The following is a 17,885-nucleotide window of genomic DNA, read 5'->3' as shown; positions in this document are numbered from 1 at the left end:
GAGGAAGTAGAAGCCGGAGGAATCTTGCGGTATATGGGCCTCAAGTCTCATCAAAGTCAAACCAAGGTAGTGCAGGGATGAATTTGACCCACTTGCAGGATGCACAAGTGAGAATAGTACCTAATTCAAAGGTATTATGCATGAATCTCATTCACACTGCTGCGACATGAAAATCACACTGTTTTGCTGCCACTTTGCTGCTGCAACTTGACCCCAACTTCAGGGAATGCCTGTGTAACATTGCGCCCAATGTACCTCAAGTCACATAAAAGTCACACCAAAGTAGTACAGGGACTACTTTGAAGTTGTTACAACTTGGAGTAGCACAGATATGAATGGTTATCACTGAGAATCATGGGGTACAACTTGTCATACAATGCGGAGGTCCAAATTCGCTTGAAAAGTCACCCAACTGTGAAACAAGTCATATATATTTTAATAGAAAGGAGCTCTCATTTATATTTGCATAGTCCTTACTGATTTACATCAGCAGAACAAATGCAGGAAGTGATCTGTGCACATGGGCCAGAAGCAAATGTGTGGTGATACCAAACAAATCAATCAACCCCACCCACACCAAATCTAACTACCACATCCACCCCCACATTGAGTAAGCACAAGTACATGCTACACTTACCCGGCGAATGAGCAGCACCTCCTCTTTCCTAAAGAGGGACCTCGCCATGTCCACCTAGATGGAGATCCTGATCAGCACAGGAACTTTCGGGTGATTACAATGACTCATTTCCGGGTCAGAAGGTTAAACCAAGCTCTTTTGATCACAGCTGCGAATATTTGATCGCAACCATGATTAGAATGTTTTTCTTTTTGTTTATTTGCAGATATGTGAATCTGTATTTCTGCATATGATAGTAAACTTAAGGGAGTTCGATAATAAAAGGTGTTCCTGGGATAGCAGCAGGTGAATTACAAAGACAAAGGCCCAGTTTTAGCCCTGGTTCACACTGACAGCGGGAGGAAATCGTGCGAGTTCAGCTGAACTCATGATTTCATTCCCGCATGTCAGTCCTGACAGTGGGGGGATTTTCAGAGATTTCTGTGCAGGTTTCTGCACTGATGTCAATAAAAATCACACCCTGAAGTCGCCAAAAAGTAGTACAGAAACTACTTTTGGGAATTGCGGCATCGAAGATTAGAACGGTGTAATTGCCACCAATTTGACATGTCAAATCGCATGTCAAATCGCACCAATGTGAACCAGGGCTGACACATACAACACTGCCTATCCACCAGCTGAATTCTTTACCTGCAATTCTCCACAGCTGTTATATATAAAGATTCCACCTTTATCATTTACTTGCAGGTGTGCTGAAGAGATTTTTCTTTTTGGTGCACAAATACATATAGAAATTATAAAGTATGAAAGAAAGATATTGCACTTTCCCAAAACCACCCCCCCCAAAACTAATTAAAAAGAAGAAAGAAAATAGAAAAAAACACAACAAACAAGCTCAATAATGTACTTTTATTTTGCCAGCAGAAACAAAATTATGTACATTCATTTACCAGCTTAAAAAAAAAAAAATTCCACAGGATACATGGTGCTACATTTAGCAAAACAGTTAGCAATTGGGTTTTAAGGGCCCTGCTCATAGGAGCTTACAATCTAAAATCTGTCTAAACCTAATGCCCTGTACACACGGTCGGACATTGATCGGACATTCCGACAACAAAACCCATGGATTTTTTCCGACGGATGTTGGCTCAAACTTGTCTTGCATACACACGGTCACACAAAGTTGTCGGAAAATCCAATCGTTCTAAACGCGGTGACGTAAAACACATACGTCGGGACTATAAACTGGGCAGTAGCCAATAGCTTTCGTCTCTTAATTTATTCTGAGCATGCGTGGCACTTTGTGCGTCGGATTTGTGTACACACGATCGGAATTTCCGACAACGGATTTTGTTGTTGGAAAATTTTATAGCAAGCTCTCAGACTTTGTGTGTCGGAAATACCGATGGAAAATGTGTGATGGAGCCCACACATGGTCGGAATTTCCGACAACAAGGTCCTATCACACATTTTCCGGTGGAAAATCCGACCATGTGTACAGGGCATTAGAGTGGGCACAGCTTTACTTTCAGTGTATAACTGGTAACATTTCATACTACAACTCACCCACATCATTTTTATCTGAAAGATTATAGAAACATACTTAACAGTCATTATGCTTACAAAGTATTCCAACATAATTATTAAAAATGGCATATATTCAAAATATAACACCCAAAACCAGCCCACAATCCACACACATACATAGGTGACCATGTTCTGCTGGAAGCTGCATTTCTGTGTACATGCTCCCAAACCATGTTTGCATGGTCAGACAGGAACAATACACACACAACATTGACAGCATGGCCATATAAATCCACTTTTGATGGAAAAAATGCACATAAATTTCAGCAAACAGCCCTAGTTGGGCGTTTGTCAATATGCACAATATCATTCCTTCTCCCCCACAAATCACAGCAAAAAACCTGGCCTTCTCAGACCAAATGACCCCCCCCCCCTTCTGCAGCCCTTTATATAAGATAGGTTGTATTGTTAGCACACTGACACACGCCCAATATAAGTACACGCCCACCATTATCTTTCAATCTGTCTCTTCGTGTATGTCTAAAGTGATTCCACCTGATGAGCAGGAAAACATAATACTATTTACGACTGTTTTAGCCCCTGGCTATGTACATCAAATCCCCAACTACAGGCCAAAGATCAAAGCCCATTTGCATGCATATAAACAAAACAACAGTTTTCTAATGCCCCGTACACACGGTCGGACATTGATCGGAAATTCCGACAACAAAATTCATGGATTTTTTCCGACGGATGTTGGCTCAAACTTGTCTTGCATACACACGGTCACACAAAGTTGTCAGAAAACTCGATCATTCTGAACGCGGTGACGTAAAACACGTACGTCGGGACTATAAACGGGGCAGTAGCCAATAGCTTTTGTCTCTTAATTTATTCTGAGCATGCATGGCACTTTGTGTGTCGGATTTGTGTACACACGATCGGAATTTCCGGCAACGGATTTTGTTGTCGGAAAATTTTATAGCATGCTCTCAGACTTTGTGTGTTGGAAATTCCAATGGAAAATGTGTGATGGAGCCCACACACGGTCAGAATTTCCAACAACAAGGTCCTATCACACATTTTCCGTCGGAAAATCCGACCGTGTGTACAGGGCATAAGTATATGTACCTGTGCAGTGTAAACTCTACAATTTTAAATGTCCAAGTTCCTGGGCATGATTAGTGCTAACAAACATTAACATCAGTCCCTGGCTGCAATGAGCTTCCAATCTAAAGTCCAAAACTAACTTTCTTACATTAGAGACTATTTCGACAGGAGACAAATAAAATGCCTGCATGTCTTTGGATTGTGGTGAGAAACCCACACAGGGAGAACATATAAACTTCAACACAAGCATTAGGATGTTGGGGAATTGAACCACCAACCCCAGTGCTGCTAGACCGAATTACTGCCCATTTATCCAGAGGGCAGCCTCACACATGTTGTCTGCATCTCTGTGGTTTGAACCAGCCCTAAGTCCATAGCCATGTTCAATGTCACAAGCAATATACAATATATTGTCCGAAGTATTGGGGCACCTGCCTTTATATGCACATGAACTGTAAGGGCATCCCAATCTTGGTCCGTAGGGTTCAAAATTCATTTGGCCCACCCTTTGCAGCTATAACAGTTTCACATCTTCTGGGAAGACTGTCCACAAGATTTAGGAGTGTGTCTATGGGAATGTTTGTCCATTCTTCCAGAAGTGCATTTGTGAGGTCAGGCACTGATGTTGGACGAGAAGGCCTGGCTTACAGTCTCCGCTCTAATTCATCCTTAAGGTGTTCTGTTGTGTTGAGGTCAGGACTCTGGGCAGGCCAGTCAAGTTCCTCTAAGACTAGGCTGTCATTAAAGTTCATGTGTGTGTAAAGACAGTGTCCCAATACTTTTGACTAGATAGCGTATCTGGCAAGATATACAATATTGGTGGAACCCTCCTACACATTAATACTACATTTAGACATAGTTTTAGGACCTGGGAGATGAGACAACTTCTCTACATGAAGTGGCATGTTTGGGATTTGAACCCAGACGCTCAGGGGTGCTAAGCAGAAGTTCTAATCTCTAAGCCATGGAGGTGCCACATGTGAAAACCTCCTACACATAAATACACATAAATACTGCATTTCCTTGGACATGCAGGTGATGGAATTACATTACTCAAGAGTTATTCTTCTTGATTTATTCTGTGATATTTGGTGGTTCTTTGTGGGTGAGTATAGAATAGTGATGTTACCCTGAAATTTTGGGGAATTACATTTTGATTTCTGATGTTGGTACACATATCACATTTTTTGGGCTCAAATTATGATTATTTGGAAATAATAAAAAGCACAAAAAATGTGACTCATTTTAAATTTTCATCAGCAATGGTATGGTTTGTGGTTTGTAAAGACACCTGTGTGAGATTGTTGTGAGATGGAGAGTAACAAGTGAAAGTGACAGAGAAAAATATATTTTACCAAAACATTCCACATTCTAGCATTCTTAAAAACAAAATATTTGAAGTAGAAGCAACAATATTGCAAAGGAAAATTTATTTCAGAGAAAGCTATATTTCATCTCAACTTTAAAAGGATTTATTTGGGGAAGTTACCATTCGAATCAATGGCTAAAACTTGCATTGGACTATAATGGCACAGATTTTCACTCCAAAAAAATGCTTTTTTTAAATTATTTTTATTGTAAAAATATAGTGAAATACAAAACAAAGCCTATTGGGCATACCCAGACTTGGAATTAGACACACACACACACACACACACAACAACAACAAAAAGCAAGGTGGTTGGTAACCAAGGCTTAAGGGAGCTGGAATCAAGGTAACTGGAGTGTGTAAAGTAAAAACTCAGGTGGTACTCTCCCTGTATACAGATCCACATCTAAGAATTAAACAGAAGCAAAACAGAGCATCTTATGGAGGGGTTGCTGAGGAACCGACAGTATCCCTGGACTCTGTCAAAATATCCCATACTTTGGAGAATTTGTTTGGATATCCCCTAGATTCATATGTAAATTTATACAATGGAACCGTTTTATTGACAATATTCTTCCAATAATCTAAGGTAGGGGGCTGGGTAGATTTCCATTCAAGGAGTATAGTCTTACGTGTGTAAAACAATCAAAGTTCTCGTAGATCTAGAGATAGCCAGTAGATAAACGAGACCTAAAATGCAAACATCAATCGATAATGGTACAGCAATTGTGGTGACTGTGCAAATACCTTGGGAAACCGCTGTCCAGAGTAATTTTATGCCCGGACACTCCCAAAACACATGCAGGAGTGTGGCAGGGTCAGCCGTATAGTGCCAACATTATGAGGAGTGTGAGAGATAAATCTTATGTAACCATTGAGGTGTGAGATAAACTCTATGAAGAATCTTAAATTGGATTAAACTGTCTCTGGCTGATACCAAGCTTTGCATAGGGTAGTCCCAAACATCCTCCCAGTCTTCGGAATCTAACACTGGGACCTCCTCCCGCCAGCGCGACAATAACTTGTCAGGGCCAACATGAACGGAGGGTTGAAGAGACTTATATAATGCTCTTTAACACAGCGCTCATTCTGGTATTTACTAAAGTGCCCTGTAAAAAAGACATTGGAGCTAAAATGAGAGCTATTTGCAGGTCTGAGCATGCTCAGTTGTGTTGGCATAGTGAATACCGTTTTAGCGCTAATTAGCACGATTAGTAAATGACCCCCACTGTATATCACAGTTTTTGGGGTCACAATACAAGGATCTAGGATGATAAGATGACATCCTACTCTTTATATTTTGTTCAGAGACACCATAACATCTTACAATAATTTTCAGTTTTTGCAGGTTTTGTGCCTTGCTTTTACAGTAACTTTATTTCAGTACCTATAAAAGATTCTTCAGTTCTCAAGAGGCTGGCAGCATTCTGAGCATTTACAAAAATCCTTTGATTTGGATTCCTGTGTGTCGGAATAACCTTTACTCCATGCACGCATATGTATTGTTTTTCTGAATACGAATTCCTGTTCTTTGCCCCCCCTGTGCTGTGACATACAGTATTAAAGATAAATTTAATAAGATGAGATCCACAGCACTATGAACAATTCACTTGGCTATGTAAAAAGCTCAATTTTCTCTAAACACTGATATTTATATCTGCTGCACAAGCTCTTTTGAAATAAAAATGACTTTTCCACGTCCGTCTGCAGACGCAATGACTTTCTGAAACTGGCAAAAAAAACTCAAATCTTTTCCTTAAAGGCTAATTCCACATTTTGCAAAAAAAGATAATTTACCCACATTGAAAAAAATGCATTATTTATTTTTTTATTTATTTACTCATTTGCATTAGAACCTGCAAAGCATTACAACTGCGATCAGGCTCCTGTGGGCTCCAGGCCAGGCTCAGTACAGACCTTTGGCTATGGAGCTAGAGAAACTATCAATGGACTACAAGTGCTGTAATGTCACCACACTTGTGCTCCATTGAGATCTATGAGTGCCTCTGCTGTGGTTGCAGATAGGACTTCTAGTATTTTCATTCACAGATCCTGTGAATAAATGAATGACGTGGCTGTGTGGGCAGAGCAATGCATAGGTGTGCCAAATTTAAAAATACACAGGGCACTCCAGGGAGAAAAACCTCTGTATTCAGTAAGGTATATACTGAAGAATGTGACCATGTTTCATGTTACACCCTAAATATGGGTGTTACAACTGACGGTCAGAATTATGTTTTTACCCTTGAAACCATGGCAGGGTTCTGTATGTTGTATATGCAAATTATGTTGTTCTTGGGGGGATTTTTTTAAATAAATCTTTCTTTTTTTGTTGTTTGTTCAGGATAACTAGAGGAAAAGGGACAATCTGTTGTCCCTATTAAGCAGTAAGATTCAAACAAACATGTTTGATGCATTCCTAAAACAAAATCAGGCATCCAAATGGTTGCTCAAAATATCAGCCCGTGTGCCCTACAGAAATAGATAAGATTCTATCCATTTTTTAGAGTATATCCATCTAATATACAATAGTACCAATTACATGGTACTAACTCTCATCATTTACACTGTCTACATGTTAGGCTTCATTTATTATACATTTACACCTTTTGCCTGCCCATGCTTCCACCCCCTATGTCTGCACACCTAATCTAAAAAAAAAAAAAATGCCTGGTTCATCTTATTTGCTTATCCATTGTTGTTTTCATGCTTCAGGGAGGAAAGTAAAAGATTTCACAGCAGCCTGGAGGAATTTCTGTCTTCGCTTACAGAAAGGCGCCATCAGAGGAGACAGTCCAACTTCACAATAGAAGCTATTGGATTTGAGTGCTGCATAGTCGCTGCTCTCACCTACAAGAAGTCTGCGAGGTAAGTTTGTGGAGAAAAGTCTAATAACCAAGGTTTAAAACATTCCCTCCCCTTGCTTATATATAAGTACAGTACATGCTGCATACTGTTAGTATGAAATCACAATATAACTTTTTTTTAACTCTTCCTCAGAGCGGTCATGTGATCGCACAGCTTTATCTCCCCTGTATCAATAAGCGGCTCCACAATGGGGCTGAAATGAACAGAGCTGTGACATCGCCTGCTAGCTTCCATTGCTCCCCTGTTGTCAGCATTTCCTCTCACTAGCCACAGCAGCCTTGAATTGACACAGAGGAGCCATTGCTGTGTGATCACATGATCGCTCCAAAGTAGGTGCATGCCTGCGGGTTTGGTGACATTTTAAAAGGCAAATTTTTTAGGGGCTTTAAAGTGTGTGAGAAGAAAAAAAGTTTCATATATGCCAGTAGAGTGCCAGCAGTATTAGAAACAGTGTAATCCACTGTTAGGGCGCCAGGATAGGTGGAGCAGAAAAATCCAAATCCCCAGCCACTTGTTGGGGAGTCAAAATTTTTAAAAACTCGTCTTCCATTTCCTAATGCTGTGCCCTCTCTCCTACCGGGCGCATTGTGGAAGTTTTAGTTTTCCTCAACTGCCAGATGCCCGTAGCCAGTGAGGGGAAGTGGAGAATGCATAACCCTGTAATCTCATTACACACTACTGTTTTAGTGACACTTCAGCACAGCTCAAATTTGACATCCTTCATGGAGCACAAGTAAAGTGTATGCCATATGGAGGTTGCATTGGGAAGGGGAGGCGGTGGTGGGAGTACAGTGGGGCAGCAAAATTAGGTTATTTGACCCTCACCTCCTTTATCCTGCACATCTGCATATTAACCCCTTAATCTTCATCTTCAGCAGTCAGAGTGACCATCAGGTTCTTGGTCACCTCACTTACTAAGGCCCCCCTCCCCCAATTGCCCAGTTTAGCCAGACAAACTAGCTCTTGGAGGAGTCCTGGTTGTGCTAAACCTCTTCCATTTGAGAATTATGGAGGCCACTGTGCTCTTGGGAACCTTCAGTGCACCAGCATTTTTTTGTAGCCTTCCCCAGATCTGTGGCAGATCTGTACCTGCAATAATCCTGTCTCTAAACTCTGCAGGTAGTTCCTTCAACCTCATAGCTTTTGCTCTGATACAGTATGCATTGTCAGCTGTGAGGCCTTTTATAGAGAGGTGTGTGCCTTTCCAAATCATTTCCAATCAATTTACGTAATTTACCACAGGTGAACTCCAATCAAAGATACATGTCAGCAACGATCAAGAGAAATGGGAGATACCTGAGCTAAACTTTAAGTGTTGTTGCAAAGGGTCTGAATACTTATGCCAATGTGATATTTAGGTGTTTCCTTTTTTATAAATTTGCAAACATTTCTAAAATGATGTCTTGACTTTGTCAATTATGGGGTACTGAGTGTGAATTCATGAGAAAAAAATTAATTTAAACATATATAACTATATTATCAGGCTGCAACATAACAAAATTGGAAAAAGTGAAGGGGGTCTGAATACTTTATGAATGCACTGTATATAAAATGAACTTGGGTACAGTGTTGCATGACGGAGTAATTATCATTCAAACTATCACAGCTCTAAAAATGGCCTGGACAGAATGGGGATGTAACATGACTGTCCTTGAGTGTTTAAAAAAAAGTATTTCCATTGAGAATTTTTACAGACATGCAGCATGTATACAAGGAAAGGGAAAGCAGTGTTTTAAACCTTGGTCATTCTTGGTCATTCTAGCCTTTTCTTCTACTTTAAAGGGAAATAATAACCTGTGATTGTAGTGACCATATATTTTGAATTATTATTGAAATGCTATTCCTAAATTGTTTTTTCTTCTGAATTTGCAATGTTTACTGGTATACTGTAACAGTTTTATTATTTTGTTAATGATGTGCATTATCCACTAGAGAGAGCTCTTTATTTGACTCATTTCCATTTAACCTCCCTTCTTTATAACTGCTTAGATCATCTACCTATCATCAACCTAAATTGGATCTTTACCTCCTAAAAATGTGCATGCACTTCTACAGGCTTATTAGCAAACATATTGCATTTATATTAGGGATGCACCAATACCATTTTTTTTATGAGTACGAGTACCGACTCTTTTTTTTTTAGTACTCGTCAATACAAATTACTGATACCGTCTGCAATTATTTTGTTTATACTTCAGCTGTCAGCAATGACACAAAGCATTGAAAAGGTATTTCCAAATAAAATATTTTTTTTTTTTTTTTTTTTACATTTTGCGCTTTTTCTCAATGTGAAACGTGTAAATATATGTTAAAGGTGTAAAAATATTAACGAGCAAGGCCAACAAAAAAAAAAGTTTTAATTATTAATAGTTTTACAAAATAAAAGTAAACAAAAAAAAAATCAGCAGGAAGATAATTACTGGATTTTCTGAGGCACTAGAAACATGTCAGGCTAAGTCACCAGTGGCTTCCAGGAAGTTCTTGTCAAGAAAAAAGGGGAAAAAAGCAAATTTTTCCAAGATTTTGCAAGATTTTGGGAAAAGGACTTTTTTCTTTTGCAAAGAGATTTATATGTTGCCATGACTTGAGCAATGTGAGTGGTGTAAGGACACTCACATTATAAACATCGTCAGCATATGAACGCTAACACACTGTGCCAGATCTCATTCAGTGCATGTGCAAGATCTGGTACAAACATCATGAGTGGGTTGGCAAAAGGAACAAATGGAAGAACAAGCTGTCTACCAATGTATTTTTTTTTACAATGGCAGTGCAGGTTTTGAAGCAGGGGCAGGGCAGACTAGGGGCATTGGGGACAAGTAGAGTAAAGCAGCGTGTAAATGTTAGTGACTTTTTTGTTTTCATATGTATATTTCAATAATGCTCGCAGTTTATTGAGGGATGGAGGGAGGGGGAAGGTCCGCTTAATGGAGTGCAAAGCAGAAAAGCACAACAAATGTGTAGTGCAGCTTTTACATATTTAATTCCAAATATATATATATATATATATATATATATATATATATATATATATATATATATATATATATATATATATATATATATAAACATTTTTTTTATATCAACGCACTATGTGGAGTCAAAGCCAAAAGTCGTAACATGGGATTAGAACTGAGTATAAACAAAATGAACAACACAGCAAATGACAACAATTTTGAGACTGATGGTGATAGAACAGAAATGGTAAAGCATTTTAATCTCCTGGGCTCTTTCATGAACAAGGAAGCAATTAATAGTGACAAAATACTCCACAGAATTGCACATGATAGCTACACAATGAAGACTCTCAACAAAGTATTAAAAGGTAAAGAAATTACACATAAAATGAAGATCAGACTCGTCCTTGCACCCATTTCCTCAATTGTTAATTACGGCTGTTAAAAATTTGGACACAACAGAAACAGAAGAGAAAGATCGACTCATCTGAGCTTTGCTGCTGGATAAGAATTTTATGCGTGCCTCGGACAGCCGATAGAACTAACAGATCGATTTTGAAAGAGATCAAACTAGTTATGTCACAAGAAGACCAAATGATGAAGTTATGACTGTCCTATTTTGGTCACACTGTCAGAAGAGAGAGATCACTGGAGAAGGAAATAATGTCTGGAAAGATTGAGGGAAGAAGGTGAAGAGGGAGACTGGCTACTAGATGGTTGGACACATTGGGATTGTTTTACTAAAACCGGAGAGTGCAAAATCTGATGTAGCTGATGGTAGCCAATAAAAAAAAGAAGAAAATCTGGAAGCTGATTGGTATTTATGCAGAGCTGCACCAGATTTTGCACTCTCCAGTTTTAGTAAATCAACCCCATTGGCTACAGCTGTGGGGATGACACTGGAAGATCTTTCCAGACTAGCACATAATAGACTTTAGATAGATAGAATTAGATCTCTCATTTATCAAGTCACTAGGACTCAAAGCCGAGTTGACGGCACTTAGCTATGGAGTTGATTTACTAAAGGCAAATAGACTGCAATTTGCAAGTGCAATTACAGTCTGCAAGTGCAGATGCCCCAGGGCTTAGTAAATGGGGTGAAGCTTCACACTGCAAATAATACCCAATCACATGCAAGGAACATTTAAAAAAAAAATGCATTTTGGCTTGCAAATGATTGGATGATGGAAGTCAGCAGAGCATTTGTGAGATCCCATGACCTCTCCAATTTAAAAATTATTATGGGCAAATCAGTGATTCTCCCCGTTAATGTGACAAAATCAGAAGGTGAGTCTATGGAGGCATCCTTACCTTTTCAGTGCCAAGATACCCACATTACTTATTTGGGGATTAAGTTGACTACTGGGATACAGGATTTATTCAGTGTTAATTTTCTGATAAAAGGATTAAAGAGGACCTGAAACAATGGGATAAGCTACACAGTACTTGTCTGGGTAGGATGAATATTCTGAAGATGGTGATTCTCCCTAGACTCTTATTCTTTATTCAAATTCTCCCCATCAAATTGCCTAGGTCATATTTTCAACATGTAAAGTGGGGGTTTATAAAGGTTGTTTGGGGAGGAAATTCCCCTAGGCTTTCATATAATCTATTAAGTGGGACTAAAAAGAAAGGGTGCCTGGGTTCTCCAGATATCTACCGTATTTGTATTACCAGTGCTCGGCTGCATGGGAGGTTAGAGGAGAGATTTGTGGTCTAATAGATCCCAGATCTCCCCATGAAGAGGGCCTGTCATGGCCCATGCTATCACAAGGGATGTTGTTCATCCCTTGTGATAGCAATAAAGTTAATCCAAAAATGTGTAAAAAAAAACTTTGTATAAAATAAATAATAATAAAAAAATCTAAAGCCCCCCCCCCCCCCCCACTGTGCTTACGTTATTCCCGCAAGCATGTATAAACGGTGATTGCACCACACATGTGATATATTGTGCCGAACGTCAGAGTGAGAGCAATAATTTTAGCTCCAGACCTCCTGTACAACTCTATTCTGGTAACCTGTAAAGATTTTTAAAGCTATGCCTATGGGGAATTTTAAGCATTGTAGTTTGCCGCCATTCCACGGGCAGACACTATTTTAAAGCGTGACATGTTAGGTATCTATTTACTCAGCATAACATCATCTTTCACATTATACAAACAAATTGGACTAATCTCAGTGTTTTGGTTTTTTTTTTTCAATTCATGAAAGTGTTCTCTTTCAAAAACAATTGCGTTTGAAAAACCGCTGCACAAATACCACGTGACATAAAAAAATTGCAACACCCACCATTTTATTCTATAGGGCCTTTGTTTAAACATATATATAATGTTTGGGGGTTCTAAGTAATTTTCTAGCAAAAAAAGTAGATTTTTACATGTAGGAGCTAAGTGTCAGAATTGGCCCAGATGGTAAGTAGTTAAGTCAATTTCAGGTACTTACACTACACTTACACTGTCTGCCTCCTGGGCTGATCATCTGTAGTTAATCGCTGCATGAGTGAATACATGCCAATGGCTGAAAATAGATATAGATGCTGTAAGGCAGTCCTGCACAACTAATCGCAGGGAACCCCACTGAGTCTCCTGCAGGTAATCACAAACAACCCCACTTGCAACTGTGGATAGTGCCTAAAACGTGGAACACTTTTATTTCTTTAATTCTTTATTTACCAGTTCTCAGAAAAGAGACATCAGTTACAAGCTCTATCCAAGCTCAGCAGAATAACGATAGGTACAGGATGAAATCCAATAGCAGTAAAAATCTGTTTTTGAATAAGAATCTTAGAACTTTTCAAAATAAATATATTGAATAGCAACAAACTTTGCACATTCAAAAAACAGATTAGAAGAGCATCTAATCATAAGTCCTCATGCACACGGACGTTTTTACAGCTGCTTTTTTGAGCTTTTTTTGCAGCTTAAAAAGGCCTGTCTATGTTAGTCTATGGCTTCATGCCCACCTAGGCGTTTTTGAGCTGCAAGTGGCATAGGCGTTTTTAAGCTGTAAAAAAAACCCAGGACCAGTGGGTTCTGAAAGACGTTTTTCAGCTGTAAAAACACTCTAACGCTGAAAAACGCTCAAAAACGCTCAAAAACGTCATTCACCAACGTTTTTTAGTGTTTTTGATCCATTGAAAAAAAAAAAAAAAAAAAAAAATTTTGAAAAAAAAAAAAAAAAACGCTCAAAAACGCTAACGCGGAAAAACGCTCAAAAACGCTCAAAAACGCTATTGCAAAAACGCTGAAAAAAGCTGAAAAAAGTTAAAAAAATTCACTGCAAAGATACTGGCGTTTTCATAACGTTTTTTTAACAGCCTGTGTGCATGAGGGCTTAACGTACCAGTAACCATGCAAAACTTAGATTTCAGAGTTGTAGGAATATCAAAGTGTACTTGATTGTGAAGAAAGAATTGTTGGCATCAGTTTTCTGCAGAAGGGGGATGGAAGGGGGGGGGGGGGTATCAGGGTGGTAGAGAAGGCAGGTAAGGCCAGGAATGTCACTTCTTGGGGTTACGCAGTGAGGAGGTTGTTTCAAAACACTATACAAAAACAGCGGGTTAACGTTCACTCTATCCCCCTGATCACAAGATATTGCTTGTATGTAGAGGAATGCAGACCTTACCCATGTTTAAGAGATGAATAGTGTTAAGCTGAGAAGATAGGCAGCAGGATTCTGACTCAATTCAACCAAAGGCAATTGTCTTGATTGTGTTTGTCACATCTTTTCAAAAGGACTGAATATTTGAACAGTACTAGAATATGTGTGATATTGGGTCAGCCGCATTGGCATAATGCCAGCAGGTTTCAGGGATACTGCAGTACATTCTGTGTAGCACACGTGGAACTTTGTACCATCTGGATAATATTTTAAGTCTCATTTCCTGAATCCTGCTGGCAATGGATGATTTATGGGATAGGAGTAGGGATGAGCCGAACACCCCCCGGTTCGGTTCGCACCAGAACCCGCGAACGGACCGAAAGTTCGCACGAACGTTAGAACCCCATTGACGTCTATGGGACTCGAACGTTCGAAATCAAAAGTGCTCATTTTAAAGGCTAATTTGCATGGTATTGTCCTAAAAAGGGTTTGGGGACCCGGGTCCTACCCCAGGGGACATGTATCAATGCAAAAAAAACTTTTAAAAACGGCCGTTTTTTCGGGAGCAGTGATTTTAATGATGCTTAAAGTAAAAAAAAAAAAGTGAAATATTCCTTTAAATATCGTACCTGGGGGGTGTCTATAGTATGCCTGTAAAGTGACGCGTGTTTCCCATGTTTAGAACAGTCCCTGCACCAAATGTCATTTTTAAAGGAAAAAATCTCATTTAAAACTGCTTGCGGGTTTAATGTCATGTCGGGTCATGGCAATATGGATGAAAATCAGTGAGACAAACGGCATGGGTACCCCCCCAGTCCATTACCAGGCCCTTTGGGTCTTGTATGGATATTAAGGGGAACCCCGCACCCAAATTAAAATAAGGAAAGGTGTGGGGCCACCAGGCCCTATTTACTCTGAACAGCAGTATACAGGCGGTGCAAACAAGACAGGGACTGTAGGTTTGTTGTTAAGTAGAATCTGTTTGTAATTTTGAACATTTTTAACGTGTTTAGCTCCAGCCAAAAAATCTTTTCTAAGCTTTTTGGAAAACATAGGGAAGGGTTATCACCCCTGTGACATTTGTTTTGCTGTCTTTCCTCCTCTTCAGAAGATTTCACCTCACTTTTTTGTCCCAATGAAAAATGTTTTTTGAAAATTTGGGTTTTTTTGTGGAACAAGGATTGGAAAGCATCAGTGGAAAGGAGAAATTGTTTTCCCATATTAACTCTTACAGGAGAGAATTTCCCTTCCTAGGGGTAGATTTCATCTCACTTCCTGTTGTCTCCTTCCGTTTGCAAGTAGGAGTCGTTTGTAAGTTAGATGTTTGAAAGTAGGGTCCTGCCCTATATACTCAGCAGAAATTTGGGCCTTAGGTGTTGCTGTGGCCACAACACTGTAAGCCCTCACAGGGCCCTGCTGTGAAATATTAGATCAAGAATTGTAATTACATGCCCCTGTTGAACAGGAGCTGAAAAATTAGGCCTTAGGCACTGGTGCTGGTGCCACAACACTGCAACCCCTCACAGACACTCTAGTTGGAACGCAGGAACGAGCCCTGCTGCAAATTATTGCTTCAAAAATTGTAATTACACGCCCCTGTTAAACAGGGGCTGAAAAATTGTGCCTTAGGCACTGGTGGTGGCGCCCAGAACCAAAAATGTTCTTACAAGCTATCAGCGTGATGATTGAGGAGGAAGAGGATAATTACTCAGGGATAGTCACTCAGCATCAGCATAGGCAGTCTTTGAAGGGATCTGAGATTTCAAAAAAAATTATTCGGTTACATCAGCATCAGGTGCTTGGTAGCTGGTGGTGATCCAAGACTCATTCATTTTTATGAAGGTCAGCCGATCGACCGAGTCGGTGGACAGACGCACCCTGTGATCGGTTACCACGCCTCCAGCAGCACTGAATGTGCGTTCCGAAAGAACGCTGGATGCAGGACAGGCCAGTAGCTCAATTGCATACTGTGCAAGCTCTGGCCAGTGATCCATCCTCAAGACCCAGTAACCCAGAGGATTTTCGGTGGGAAAGGTGTCCAAGTCTGATCTTGCCCCTAGGTATTCCTGCACCATGTAAAACAGACGCTGGCGATGGTTGCTGGAACCGATCATACCTTGGGGCTGCGGACCAAAAAATTGTCTGAACGCATCGGTCAGACGGCCACCTTCTCCACCGCTCCTTCTTTGACTGACCGAAGCCTCAGCAACACGTTGTCCAGAAACAGGAGTTTGTAACCTCCCAGTCTCTGGGAACGCGTTGCACAGACCTTTCTGCAAGGCCTCCCGAAGATGTTTCATCCTCTGCTCCCTCTGCGATGGCAAGATAAGGTCCGCAACCTTACCCTTGTAACGTGGATCAAGGAGGGTTGCCAGCCAGTATTGGTCCTTCTCCTTGATACCACGAATACGAGGATCCTTACGCAGGCTTTGCAGGATCAGGGAGGCCATGCAGCGTAGGTTTGCTGAGGCATTCGGTCCGGAGTCCTCTGGGTCACTAAGAACGGCATGGTCCGCAGCCACCTCCTCCCAGCCACGTACAAGTCCATGTGTTTCTTGGGACTGATCCCTTAAAGACTGCTGCTGATGCTGAGTGCCAGGCTCCACCTCCATACTGACACAATCTTCCTCCTCCTCCTCTTCCTCCTCGTCCTCTTCCTGTGTGATCGGCGGGCACGCAGGAACACTGTCTGGATAAAGGGGGCCTTGAGAGCTAAGGAAGTCCTCCTCTTCCTGCCTCTGTTCTGCCTCAAGTGCCCTGTCCATTATTCCACGCAGCGTGTGCTCCAACAGGTGGACAAGGGGGACAGTGTCACTGATGCATGCACTGTCACTGCTCACCATCCTCGTGGCCTCCTCGAATGGTGACAGGACAGTGCATGCATCCCTGATCATGGCCCACTGGCGTGGGGAAAAAAAACCAAGCTCCCCTGACCCTGTCCTGGTGCCATAGTCGCACAGGTACTCATTGATGGCCCTCTGCTGCGTGTGCAGCCGCTGCAGCATGGCCAACGTTGAGTTCCACCTGGTGGGCATGTCACAGATTAGGTGGTTCTTGGGCAGGTTAAACTCCTTTTGGAGGTCCGTCAGCCGAGCACTGGCATTATATGACCGGCGGAAATGCACACAGACTTTCCTGGCCTGCCTCAGGACATCCTGTAAGCCCGGGTACCTGCCCAAGAACCGCTGCACCACCAAGTTAAGGACGTGAGCCAAACAGGGCACATGGGTCATTTGTCCCTGTCGGAGGGCAGAGAGGAGGTTGGTGCCATTGTCGCAAACCACCATTCCTGCCTTAAGTTGGCGTGGCGTCAACCACCTCTGAACCTGCCCCTGCAGAGCTGACAGAACCTCTGCCCCAGTGTGGCTCCTGTCCCCCAAGCACACCAGCTCAAGCACCGCATGGCATCTTTTGGCCTGCGTACTTGCGTAGCCCCTTGAACGCCTACGGAGCACCGCTGGTTCCGAGGAAGAGGCCATGGAGGAAGAAGAAGAGGAGGGGGTGGAGGAGAGAGGTGTGTCACAATCAGCATTTTGGAGGCGTGGTGGCGGAACAACCTCCAACACTACTGCACCTTGTCCTGCATCCTTCCCAGCTGCCAGCAGAGTCACCCAATGCGCCGTGAAACTTAGGTAACGTCCCTGTCCATGCCTGCTGGACCATGAGTCAGCGGTAATATGCACCTTACCGCTGACCGCCCTGTCCAGCGAGGCATGGACATTGCCTTCCACATGCCGGTAGAGAGCCGGAATCGCCTTCCGTGAGAAAAAGTGGCGTTTGGGTACCTGCCACTGAGGAACCGCACATTCCACAAACTCACGGAAGGGGGCAGAGTCTACCAACTGAAAAGGCAGCAGTTGAAGTGCTAGCAATTTTG

At 41.4% G+C, this 17,885-nt stretch overlaps 1 protein-coding gene across 2 annotated transcripts in view; it reads left to right on the top strand.

Moving 5' to 3' along the window:
• Positions 1 to 17,885, top strand: part of LOC141111649 (uncharacterized) — a 674,371-nt gene that overhangs the window by 278,187 nt on the left and 378,299 nt on the right. For both annotated transcript variants that reach the window (XR_012236466.1, XM_073603803.1), the window contains exon 5: positions 7,299 to 7,451. Coding sequence is in view for 1 of the 2 variants with exons in the window: in XM_073603803.1 (XP_073459904.1) it covers positions 7,299 to 7,451 (153 nt within the window). In the remaining variant the exon portion in view is untranslated. The remainder of the gene's footprint in view (positions 1 to 7,298; positions 7,452 to 17,885) is intronic.

This window comes from Aquarana catesbeiana, linkage group LG11 (genome assembly GCF_042186555.1).
Source record: "Aquarana catesbeiana isolate 2022-GZ linkage group LG11, ASM4218655v1, whole genome shotgun sequence".
Lineage (NCBI taxonomy): Eukaryota > Metazoa > Chordata > Amphibia > Anura > Ranidae > Aquarana > Aquarana catesbeiana.
The sequence above is the reverse complement of the archived record's forward strand: the minus strand, read 5'-3'. Positions and strand labels throughout refer to the sequence as shown.